This window comes from Rattus norvegicus, chromosome 12 (assembly GCF_021556685.1).
Source record: "Rattus norvegicus strain SHRSP/BbbUtx chromosome 12, alternate assembly SHRSP_T2T, whole genome shotgun sequence".
NCBI lineage: Eukaryota > Metazoa > Chordata > Mammalia > Rodentia > Muridae > Rattus > Rattus norvegicus.
In genome coordinates, this window is record NC_141545.1 from 42,766,990 (window position 1) to 42,778,824 (window position 11,835).

At 49.0% G+C, this 11,835-nt stretch overlaps 1 protein-coding gene across 4 annotated transcripts; it reads right to left on the reverse strand.

Annotated features, from left to right (window-relative positions):
* Positions 1-981: 981 nt before the first annotated feature.
* Oas1b (2-5 oligoadenylate synthetase 1B) lies at positions 982-11,695 on the reverse strand. 4 transcript variants are annotated; one of them, XM_087577686.1, is made up of 7 exons: positions 11,479-11,695; positions 9,458-9,746; positions 9,091-9,193; positions 7,387-7,571; positions 3,910-4,142; positions 3,124-3,277; positions 982-1,766 (listed from the first exon to the last, which is right to left on the reverse strand). In XM_087577686.1, exons 3-7 carry the CDS (start codon positions 9,158-9,160, stop codon positions 1,668-1,670), a joined length of 741 nt encoding a protein of 246 aa, XP_087433812.1. In that variant the 5' UTR covers positions 9,161-9,193; positions 9,458-9,746; positions 11,479-11,695; the 3' UTR covers positions 982-1,667.
* Between the last annotated feature and the right edge of the window lie 140 nt (positions 11,696-11,835).

Genomic DNA, 11,835 nt, shown 5'->3' on the forward strand with positions numbered 1-11,835 from the left:
GTCCCACTGAGCCCTCAGGGGGAGGGGAGGTCACTGCACCCTTTTACATCAGACTTAGGGGATAACATCAGAGCAGTGAGGGGCTTATTTGCTTGTTTTAATATAATGCTAACACGGTTTTCATGAGACAACTACTGGCTTCCATGGAGGATCTAAAAGTTTCCAGGCCACCTGCCTCCAACCCGGGCAAGCTAACCAGGAGAGCTATCACACGGAGAGTCACAGGTCCCAAGAGAGACTCAAGGGAAGAATGACAGCTGCTGCCACATGGGACACACACAGCTTCAGAAGCTCTGTGAGTCTCAGTGCTGCAGTCCCTGCCTGTCCAAGCCCCTTTCCTTCAGAGATAAATGCCCCACCACACCCCTTCGTTCTACACGTGAATGCTTCTGTTTCTGACCCACTTACCAATACGTTTTCTTTCAAGAGCCTCCTTCCCAGTGGGGATTATCAAAAACATAATCTGAGCAAACAGTAATGCTCAAAATCTGTGCTTATTAAATATATCTTACGTATGATTTTATGTGTATGGGGGCTGTTAGGCGATTATGGCTTGGCATTTTGGTTTTTTGGTTTTTTTACATCATGTAATCGGTACCAAATTGACAGTTCTTAGCAAATGTTCGTGTAAACTCAATTGATAACTTGGTTCAACTTCATTTTGTTCATAATAAAGCTAAAATTGACAATAAATAGAGGTGGTTAATGGTCCTGGATCTTTCTTGGAGACAAAGAATGTGTTTAAATAAAAAAGTAAAACTGGTTCTAAGGACAAGATATTCGTAGTCATACAAGTCTTGGTCAGACTGTCATTTCGCTGGTCATTTTTCCATTTCTGGTTCCATAACACAGTCCCCATGGCCACAGATTAATTTCCCTAAGGAGGCGACTGTCACGCCTCAGGGTACCTTTCTATTGGGCAGTTGCCCTCTGTCTTAGTTAGGGTTTTATGCTGTGAACAGATTTTACAACCAAGGCAACTCGTATAAAAACAACATGTAATTGGGGCTGGCTTACACAGGTTCAGAGGTTCAGTCCACTATCATCAAGGTGGGAGCATAGCAGCATCCAGGCAGTCATGGTGCAGGAGGAGCTGAGAGGTCTACATCTTCATCTGAAGGTTGCCAGCAGAATACTGACTTCCAGACAGCTAGTGTGAGGGTCTTAAAGCCCACACCCACAGTGACATGTCTATTCCAAAAAGGCCACACCTCCTCCAACAAGGCCACACCCACTCCAACAGGGCCACACCTCCCAACAGCGCCACTCCCTGGGCCAAACACATACAAACCATCACACTCCCCTTTTGAATCTCTTGTCTCCCAGAGAACACTGTTAGGGGACAAGGCAGATGAAGCAGGTTGTAAGGAAGGCTGTCCATACAGGGGTTGAGAGCAGGAGTCAGAAGCCTGGAGTCTGATCACAGGTTGGGCCCTCCCTCACTGGGGTCTTGGGAACCTTCCTTCCCTCTCTGGGTCAAGGGCCTGCAGCACAGAAAGCCATGACTGACTCTGGAGCCTCCTGGGCAGGTCCTGCTGGGCTCACAGGACGACAGATGCACAGTTCTTGTCCACTTGAGGATGGAGGGAATCCAGGGCACATCAGGCCGACTCTGCAGTCATGCCAGCACTGAGGCAGGAGGATGGCGATATCCAAGCCACTTTGGTCTATACAGAATGCTTCCCAAAAATCAATCGAAGCAGTAACCAAAAAATTAGGCAGATAATATGAAAAAAGTAATTCTGGCTTGGTATATCAACCTCCGTCTGTAAGAGACAACACAAACATGTTAGGAGCCTACGTTCTCACTGGGAAGGGGACACAAATGGGGCCTGAAGGTGAGTGCTCTGGAAAGCTACCCGGGCCCCTTGGTCAGGCTGCTGAGAAGGTGCACAGTAGGCCACAGGCCCTTGAGGATACACAGAGCTCTTCCCTGGAAGCCTCTCAGTCAGTGACAGATTGATTGAATGAAAGAGTGGGCATAGCCAGAGGGACAGTCCTAAAGGCCACTGCAGCCTGACCTGCCTCTCTCCTCCTCAATCACCACCCCCCTATCTCATCAAACTTCCTTCCTGACCCGAGTTATGGTTCCAACATCCTGGCAGCCAGGCTAAACTCCATCTGGAGGGCACACAAGGCATCACTGGTTCCCTAGTGTCAAGCAGACCCTGCCCCAGGAGGGGACAGGTCCAAATGCAGGTCCTGTTGTGCCTCTGTGGCTGTGACACAGCCCCACTGAGTCCCATTGGCCATGAGACAATGACACAGGGAAGACAGGCTACTATATAGACACGAGAGTGGCTTCAGAATCCACGGGATCCCCAGCCCCACTACAGTCTATCTGAGTGTCCCTGAACCAGTGGCTCCAAGTCTATGTATGTGTGCATGTGTATGTGTGTGTGTGTGTGTGTGTGTGTGTGTGTGTGTGTGTCTGTGTGTCTGTGTGTCTGTGTCTGTGTGTATGTATGTCTGTGTGTGTGTGTCTCTGTGTTGGCAACCTGTGTGTGTGTGTGTGTGTGTGTATGTGTCTGTGTGTATGTATGTCTGTGTGTGTGTCTCTGTGTTGGCAACCTGTGTGTATATGTGTGTGTGTGTTACTGTGTTTTTGTGTGTCTGTGTCTGGGGGGGAGCAACTTGTGTGTGTGGGGAGGGTGACCTGTGTGTCTCTGTGTGTGTGTATGGGGATGACCTGTTTGTGTGTGTGTGTGTGTGTGTGTGTGTGTGTGTGTGTGTGTGTCGGCAACCTATGTGTAGGGATGGTTGGGTGTTGAGAGAGAGAGAGCGAGAGCGAGAGGGAGAGGGAGAGAGAGAGAACACCCATGTACATGTGCCTAACAGCAGAGACGAAGGTCATAGGATAACTTTGGGGATTTGGTTCTCCCCTTCTCCCACAGGTGTTCCTGGGATCAAACCCAGGTCATCTGTGTTGGCAGCAAGTGCCTTTACCCACTGAGCCATCTTGTGAGCCCATGGAATCTATGAATGGCGCTAAAATGGCTGTAAAATGAGGAGAGCCGCTGGCCTGCACAGGAGTGCGGAGACCACGTCTTTGTGAGAATATTCTCCACGTAGATGAAGAGAACGAGGGTGTGTGGAAAGGATAGGATGGTGACATGATCTCACCGGCACATCCCAGGGGCACACTGGAAAACCGTCCTTGTACTTAAAGCATGGGTACCGCAGCCAGGCAGCAGCCTCTCCTGCTAGTCGCCTCCAGCCTTTTGGGTTCAAACCAGCAATGTTTCCTGTTGGGTCAGCCGGGTCCAGGATCACAGGCCTGCAGAGCGACATTAAGGGAAGGAACTGAGCAGCTCTCCAGTGACCCAGGTACCACTGCACAGGGGCAGGGGAGGACCCACCAGAGAACTCCTATTTAAAGGTTGTCCTTTGTCCCTGCCCCATAGCATGCAGCAAACCTGGATAGCCTGGGTTCAAATCCTCTAACTTTAGTAGCTGTGTGTCCTGGGGCAGGACTCTCAGCCTCTCTGATCTGTGTGTGAGATGGGGAGAGTTAGACCAGCCAGTCTCACAGGATGAGGTGTAAAAGTTGAACAAACACAGGATCAGTGCGGGTCACTACCTAGGGTCACACATCATTCTATGATTTGCAGGTAATTGGTCCACTCTTCCACAGAAGCCTCACAGCCCTTATGATGCTGTTACTGTGAGAAAATCCCAGTTCCCTTTCCGTGTTCTCCCCTTCCTTTGCTGTTTGGGTCTAGGCTCATCTGCAGACAAGAGAGCATCTGTCCCCTCCTCCCAGAGCTGTATAGCCTCATGTCAATCAGTTGACAGAGGGACAGTCCCCAATACAGGAGTTACTCCATAGACACAGAGCTCCCACTTCCCCCTTTCACACAAGAACAGCCTGGTACTGATGGGGAGCAGTGCCATGTGGGGACAGAATACCTGGGTTTTTTGAGCTGTCTGCGCAGGTATTTGGAGACCTCTGGGTGTTGAAAGTCATAACACACAGTCCAGTAGATTAGAAGTTGCTTGTACTTGGTGATCAGTTCCAAGACTGTCCGGAAGCCCTGGGCTGTGTTGAACTTAGTTAATCTACCCCCACGCTCCCAGGCATAGATCGTGAGCAGCTCCAGGGCATACTGTGGGGGCAGTGGATCCCCCAGCTTCTCCTTACACTGAGAAGAGAAAGGCAATGAGAAAAACAGGGCTCTCAGCTGTTGCATGGGAGCCACTTCTCTCAGGCTCAATTCAGCTGCCACCTGATGATGTCCTTACAGGTTTATTGTCACACAGCCTGGCCCAGTCATTTACATTCAGTCTATGGCCCCTCCTGTACTGTAGCCAAGAGCTGTGTGGTAGAGATGGGCCCTGTGTGCTCCACAAAGACAGCATTCACTAGCAGACACAGAAGGAATCACCACACCATGATTGACAGCTAGGAGTGAGGGTGGGGGCGGGACAAAAGGAGTGCTCTCTCTGGAAGTTTTCTCATGGTCTCTGAAGTAACTGGGAAGGGGGTAGGGAGATGGCTCAGGGGTAAAGTGCCTCCCTCCCTCTCTGTGCAAAAGTGAGAACTAGAAGTCAGATCCCCAGCATCTACATGAACGTGAGGCTCTTGAGGAAGCTGACTCATAATCCTAGTTCAAGGGATTAGAGATGGGGCTCCCCCGGACTGTGTGACTGACTGTCCAGAACTGCTGATCCAGCACACTGAGTGTCATGTGTGAAACCCTGACTGATTATATAAGGTGAGGAGGCATTACTGAGGATCTGCCCTCAAACACTAATGGTCACACATGCACAGACATACACAACGTGTGCTTCTATGAATGGGTATAAACACACACACACACACACACACACACTCAGAATATAACTAGAAATCACACATTTAAAGACATAGCATGACAAGTCATGAAAATCAAAGTATAAAAAGTCACATGAAGGGTTTGCCAGGGGTGGAAGGACAATCCAAAGACACAAATGAAGCAGCAGCCACGGAAGAGTGAATTAGATGCAGCTGAAGAGAGAATTAGCTGATTGGAAAGTGGACTAGAAGAAATCACCTAGAACAACCATGGAGAGTCCTCCCTCTTCTCAGATCCTCCTCCCCACTCCTTGTCCCTCCTACAGCATCACCTCCCCCCATCTCCACTCTCCCCTGCTTCCCTCCCATCCTCTCTGATTCCCTTCCACCCACTTTTTCTTTTACACTGTTTTTTTCTCACTGCTTTTGTCAATTTTCATCCTTTTTGCCAAAGTGACACAGACAGTGCCATCTGGAGAAGATGACCCACAACTGAGAAAATGTCTCCATCAGCCTGCCCTGGAGTGAAGCTTATGGGGGTTTTTCTTAATCAGTGTGGGAGGGCCCAGCCCACTGTGGGCATTGTCTGTCCTGGGCAGGTGGCCCTGAGGTGTTTTTAAAAATCAGACTGATCTCCCAAGGGCATCAGGCAGCTAGCAGTGCTCCTCCATGGCCTGTGCTTCAGTTCCTGCCTCTGCTTCCCTCAGTGATGGGGTGTGGTGCAGGAATGTGAGGCAGACAATCCCTCTCCTCCCCAGTTTACCTTCCAGAATCATCTTTACCACAGCAGTGAGCACAGACTAGAACAGAAACTGGTGACTGACCCACCATGTTGTTCTTTGGGAGGATTGAGAAAGGACCTTGGAACTATGGGTAGAAAAGGTGTGGAGAGCCGAGAGCCTAGTGGGCCATTTGTGGGAACATGGAAGACAGGAGGGCTGAGAGGCAGGCAGGGGGCAGAGGCTGGAGTGTGAAGTCTCAGAGAAAAGCGAAGACTCATGTGGGCTGTCTGTGTGCTGTGTTTGGATTAAGAATCAGTGATTTCTCATCAGCAGGGGCAGAGAATCAGCTCTGATTGAGAAGAAACCTGCACCATGGGGCCAAGTCTCTTGGAAAGAGTTTCCTCATGGTCAGCAAAGAGTAGGTGTGAGAGAACTGACCATGATGAGCTTCAAAGTAGCATATCAGGAGACTAGGCATGAATTGCTGTTTCTCACAATTGGACAGGTCCAGTCAGGTCAGTTATTGGAAAAAAAAAAACAAACCACTAGTCCTAGCACCTCCAATCAGAAACTGCCCTCACCATCAGAAGCTGCCCTGCCACCTGCCCCAGCAACAGTTTCTAGCCCCCCCCACCCCAAAAAAGGTTCTGGAATGTTTCTAGAGACAGAGCCAACTTATTAAGAAAGTCACCTACCCTTCCCTGGAATTCCACTAATTGGAATTCCAATTTTAAATTGGCCCTGTGATCTCACCTGAGCATCTCCATTTCTGTAAATGGTAGACCCCAGTATGCTAGACTCCTGCAGAATCAGAATAAAATGCTCTTTTTGCCTACTATTTGAGTGCAGGACACCATTCTTCAGCAAATCATGCATCCTAACAGCGGTTGTTCAGGGGTCCCAAGACTGCATCTCCAGAAGGCAGTCTTACCTAGAGGTATAGAGGTGTAGAGGTCTCCCTGGAGGTGATGTATTAGTCCCATGAAAACTGCAGAACTAAAGGGGCCTCGGAGAGCAGCTGAGCCCTGGCACTGAGAGAGGTCAGGAGAAGCCTTTGGTGAAAGTGCAGCCTCAGTGGCAGTGGAGACCCAGAGACACTGGACTTGCCCAAATGTCAGATACCGAGCCCTTTGCTCTGCTGGGATTTGGTTGTGTTTTGATCTGATTGGGACAAGCCTGGTTCTTCCCATTTGGATAAGAAGTATTTAACTTGTGTTTTAATTGTATATGAGTCCACAGTTGAGAGTCTAATCTGTGTTTGTGTTGGAATTATTTTGTTTTTGTTTTTTGGTTTGGTTTTTAATTCTGGAACTTTTAAACCTATGTTGTGGTTTATGATGTCATATAACAAGCGCTCTTAGGGATAAGCAAGAAAGGAAAGGTTATGGTTCGATTGTGGTTTGTTTGTGTGCCAAGTTGAAAAGAGGTCAATCGTGCTGGTTAATTTTTGTCAACTAAGCACTAGCTAGCCTCATCTGGTAGGAGTCAATCTTAATCAAGAAAGTGCCTCCGTCTGACTAGCTTTGGGCAGTTTGTGGGTGGCATGTTACTGATTACTGATTGATGAGGGTGGGACCAGACCACTGTGGTGATTCCATGAATGGAATGTGGCCTTGGGCTGTATAGAAATGCACACTGAGCGAGCCCTGGACAGCAAACAGTGATAAGAATTCCTCCATGGTCTCTGCTTTAGTTATTCCTTTGACTTTCCCCCATGATGCATTGTGCCTTAGATGTGTAAACAAATCATATCTTTCCCTCCCAGGACACATTTGGTCATGTGATAAAGCCATGACCTCAACAGAAAGCAAACTAGCATATACATTTTCTCTGGCCTGTGTCTACACTCTGTTCAGATGAAGCCCACAGTGGCCGGGCCAGATGCCTTACCAGTTGGTACCAGTGCTTGACCAGGCGGATGAGACTCTTGAGCTTGGTTGGGCGCCAATTCAGGAAGTACAGCTGGAGCTCCGTGAAGCAGGTAGAGAACTCGTCCTCCTTCCCCAGAGAGGTGCGCTCACTGATGAGATTGGCGTAGAATTGTGGGTTGGGCTTCCTGGGGATACAAACATGACCTGAAAAGGAGATTTTATTCAGATGAATACCTCAGCCCCTTTCTGAGGTCCTTCAGCCTCGCCGAGGGGACAAGGACAGTTGCTAAGGGGTTCAACCAACAGGGCAGAGTGTTTCTGCAGCAGGCATCTGTCCACATATACCCATCTGCCCCACCACTCCTCAGGACAGCACCCATGCAGTACACTACAAAGTCCCTGCTCCTAATTTGTTCTACTGAGGGCCTCTCTTGCAGGCCTGGAGACAGGAACCAGCACACTGTGGTCACATGCGAGGGAGCTACATGGTCACCAGATGAAAAGCCTCAAGCATTCTCTAAGCTCCCCAAGAACCCAATGTGTCCTCAGAGGTGTTCCTCAAGTTGGGCAATTTGTAATTTTGGAGATACACACTGTGTCAAGACTGGTGAAAGATTATTGCAGGAAATTTGGAGATTGAATTGGTTACTGGAAAAAAACCCTGGTTTTAGTTGTAGCGTGTCTCAGCCTTAGCTCACACCTTTAATCCAGGAGCTTTCTGCTTGAACGTTGTGAACAGCATTAAATAAGGTCAACCATAGGTCAAGTAGCAGAGCAAGCAACCCGTTGACTGGAAGCGAACATGGGATTATTAAAACAAAACCAAAAAAAAAACATAGAGAATAAGAGGGAGTCAGGAGGAGAGATAGACAGACCCACAGGAAGTAGAAGGGAGGGGCATTCAGTTTGAAAGAGGTTTTTTTGAGATGGCAGGAGAGAGGGGATGCATTCAGGAACACTGGCTGAGGAGGAAGGTCAGCTGGGTGCTTCCTCTGCCTCCCTGAGCTAGCAGGCTTTCACCAAGGCATCTGGCTTGCAAGTCTTAGGTGGTAAAATTGAATAGTTGAGGTTTTTTTTTTTGTCAAAAGACAAGGTAAGATCTTTTAATGTATAATGACATAAATGTGTGTGCTTGTTGGTGGTTGGGACAATGGTGGCTGCATTTGCAGTTTTCCTGAGGGGGCACAGAGCTCCACTGAGAAGTTCTGCACAAACTCTCCTGCAGACACCCCAGGTTTCTGCACGGCAATGAGGTCCCATATTCTTTGAGAGCAGACTTTGGGAGAAGTTAGCAATTTTAGGTCACTACTGTCTCATGTTTACAAAGACAAGACCCACAGCCAGCCCTGAATGGGACTGGTATGCTAAGGGAGCAGCTAGTGTGACTTCCTCCCCTCACTGAGCCAGCTCGCCACCTAATGTCCTTCTGGGATGGATCCTCTCTCCCCGCTATCAAATTTCTAAAATCCTCTCAGTGCAGCTTTGGAGAGATGCTGTCTTGGGGTGAACTTCTCAGATGCTAAGCATCTTCAGTTCAGGGACGGAGGTGTAGGCTGGGGAGATGGCTCAGGCAGTAATGTGCTTGGCTTGTAAGCATGAGGACCCACGTTGGAATCCCAGGGCTCAGGGAAAAGGCCGGTGTTGGTGGGGTAGGAATGTAATGCCAGCACTGAGAAGGGGAGACTAGAGGGTCCCTGGGCTCTGCCCAGCCAGTCAGGCTCACCTGTGCATTCTGAACCAGAGAGAGACAAGGTCTCAAAAAAGATGGATGACTCCTGAGCTGTGTTAGCCATGGTTCAGGATCAGACCCACACATAAGTGAATACCTATGAAACACACATGTGCACACACAAGTAAACACCTATGAAACATGCATGTGCACACACATATACACACAGGTGCACACACAAGTAAACACCTATGAAACATGCATGTGCACACACATATACACACATGTGCACACACAAGTAAACACCTATGCAACACACATGCACACACACGCACACACACACACACAGGTGGAACTAGGAGGGAGGGAGGATGGAGGCATGCAAAAGACTGAGCTGAGGCTCTCGGGCAGGCTGGCTTACCCAGTAAATCATAGGCTGGAAGCACATCAAACTTCACCTCCTTCTGCTGGTCAGGGGCACTCAGCTTGAAGCTCAGAGCCCGATGGTTGGGACTCCATGAACTGTGGACCTCGATCTTCACTCCAATATGTCTGTCACGCTGAACCTCAAACAGTAGTTTCTTAATTTCCTTGGTGAACTCTCCGCGTCGGTTTAACTGATCCCCAAAGCAAGTGAAACTGTCAAGGAACACCACCAGGTCAGCGTCTGACCAGCCCTTGAGCGTGGTGCCTTTGCGTGAGGAGCCGCCCTGAAAGACAAGGATGAGAGTGACAAGGGACAGGGGCAGCCATGCTGGGCAATCCAGATGCTGAAAAGAGTAGGAGTCCATTCCTGAGGGGGACGGATGGATGGATGGAAGGATGAACGGATAAAGCAAGATGCCACATGTGTAGTGGAATACTAGTCAGCCCTTAAGAGGGACATCAGGATCTATGTAGGAAAATATAGGGTTCTGGATCTCCTCCTGGTACAGAAGATAAACCAGACTTAGAAAGACAAACATCCATGTTTATCTGTGGAGTCTATATCTGTGTGTTCCAGTGAGAGAGAGAGAGAGAGAACAGAGAGAGAGAGACAGAGAGAGAAAGAAAGAAAAAGAGAGAAGGGGGAGTGTGTGTGGGAGTGGGGGAGGGTAAAGATCTAAAGGAAAAGAGTAAGAAAGAGTAACGGGGGACACTGTAGCACAGTGTCATATGGAATATCATACAAACTCATAGAGCAGATGAAAAGTAAGAAAACTGATCAACATCTACAAGTCAAACATTTTAAAAAAGAGGAGTTCGTACTGAGAAGAGCCTTCATAAATAAAATGCTGAGAACTGTCACTAACACATGTGAGCACCAGCCACATTTGAGAGAGGGCATTACAAATTGTCACATTTGTGGACAGAGAGGTGGAGCAGTTGTCAAAGGTTGTTGGGCCCTACCTTGGTGTTCCCCCCCCCCCCTCACGGAGCCTTTTAGCCTGCTATAGCAAGAAATTGTTTACATCCTTGGGAGCTGCTCTTAGCCCCTGATTTGGGGCTGGGATTTTCCATGGCACCCTTCCTCCCCACTGAGCCTTCCTGGTTGTTGTTGTTAAGAAGTTGTTTGTGGGTTGGGGATTTAGCTCAGTGGTAGAGCGCTTGCCTAGGAAGCGCAAGGCCCTGGGTTCGGTCCCCAGCTCCGGGGGGGAAAAAAAAAAAGAAGTTGTTTGTACCCCTGATTGGGCCAGAACTTTCACCACACATACTTTTCCTGTTTTCCTGGTTGGGGATTTTCACCTGCCTTGTTGTTTTCCACGGCTTTTGCCTCTGATATATAAGGAGAGCTCAGTAAAGCCTTGGTGACACTCGCTGAAAAAAGGGTGACCCGTGTACTTGGTTTATTTCAATCCCGCAGACCTACGCCCAATGGTGGCGCAAAAGGTGTCTGCTGTTCTTGCAGATGACCTCAGTTTAGTTCCCGGCACCCAAGTAGGCCAGCTGACAACCAGCTATGTAACTGCAGCTCTGGGGGATCTGACACTTACTCTTTAGTCCTGCGGGAACCTGCATTAACGCATACAGAGCCCCCACTCACAACTAAAAAAGATAAAAATAAAACCAACAAAAACAAAAGGGAAGAAAAGAAAGAAAGGAAAAAAACATTTCATTACTGCATCCTTCACAGAACCTGAGAGTTAGGTATCATCCTCATGAAATGCAATTTGACAGACTGGGAACTGAGCCCAGAGAAGGTCCATCAATCTAGACACACAGCAGGCAGGGTCTGTTCTGTCCTCTGTGTCACATTTGACTTAGTCTAGAAATGGATGTGGCTTGGGAGTGGGAAACAAACAGAGTAGCTAAGGCTCCTTCTCCAATACAGATGTGGGGCCTGGGGAAAGAACCCACAGCCCACTGTGATCAGAGTTGAGGAGGAGGGATCAGGGCTGCAGCCTCCCTTCTGAGAGTCCTCTCCCACCCCATCTCAGTCAGCTCAAGCTGAGAAGGGCTCACCTTTCCCACTTTGGAGGTCCTCACTGGGTGGGAAGACTCCCTGCAGCATCTATTCTTCAGGAGGATACACAGGACATCGATGACTTCTCTGAGTTCATCACGGAAGCTGATGTCCGGAAGATGAACCTCTATAAACTGATCGAGCTTCGAGGCCGGGATGCTCCTGAGTTCGTGCTCCATGACCCCAGGAGCTTTTGCCTCTGCAGCGTGCAGGCCTGTGTACTCCCAGCCCGGCAGAACTATAAATAGGGTTTTCAGTTTCCATTTCCCGGGAAGGGCGGGGCTATGCAAATCATCCAGGCCCGAGCAGCCAATGGAGGCAGGGCTTCTGGCTGGGCTTCTGGCAACCCCCAAGCC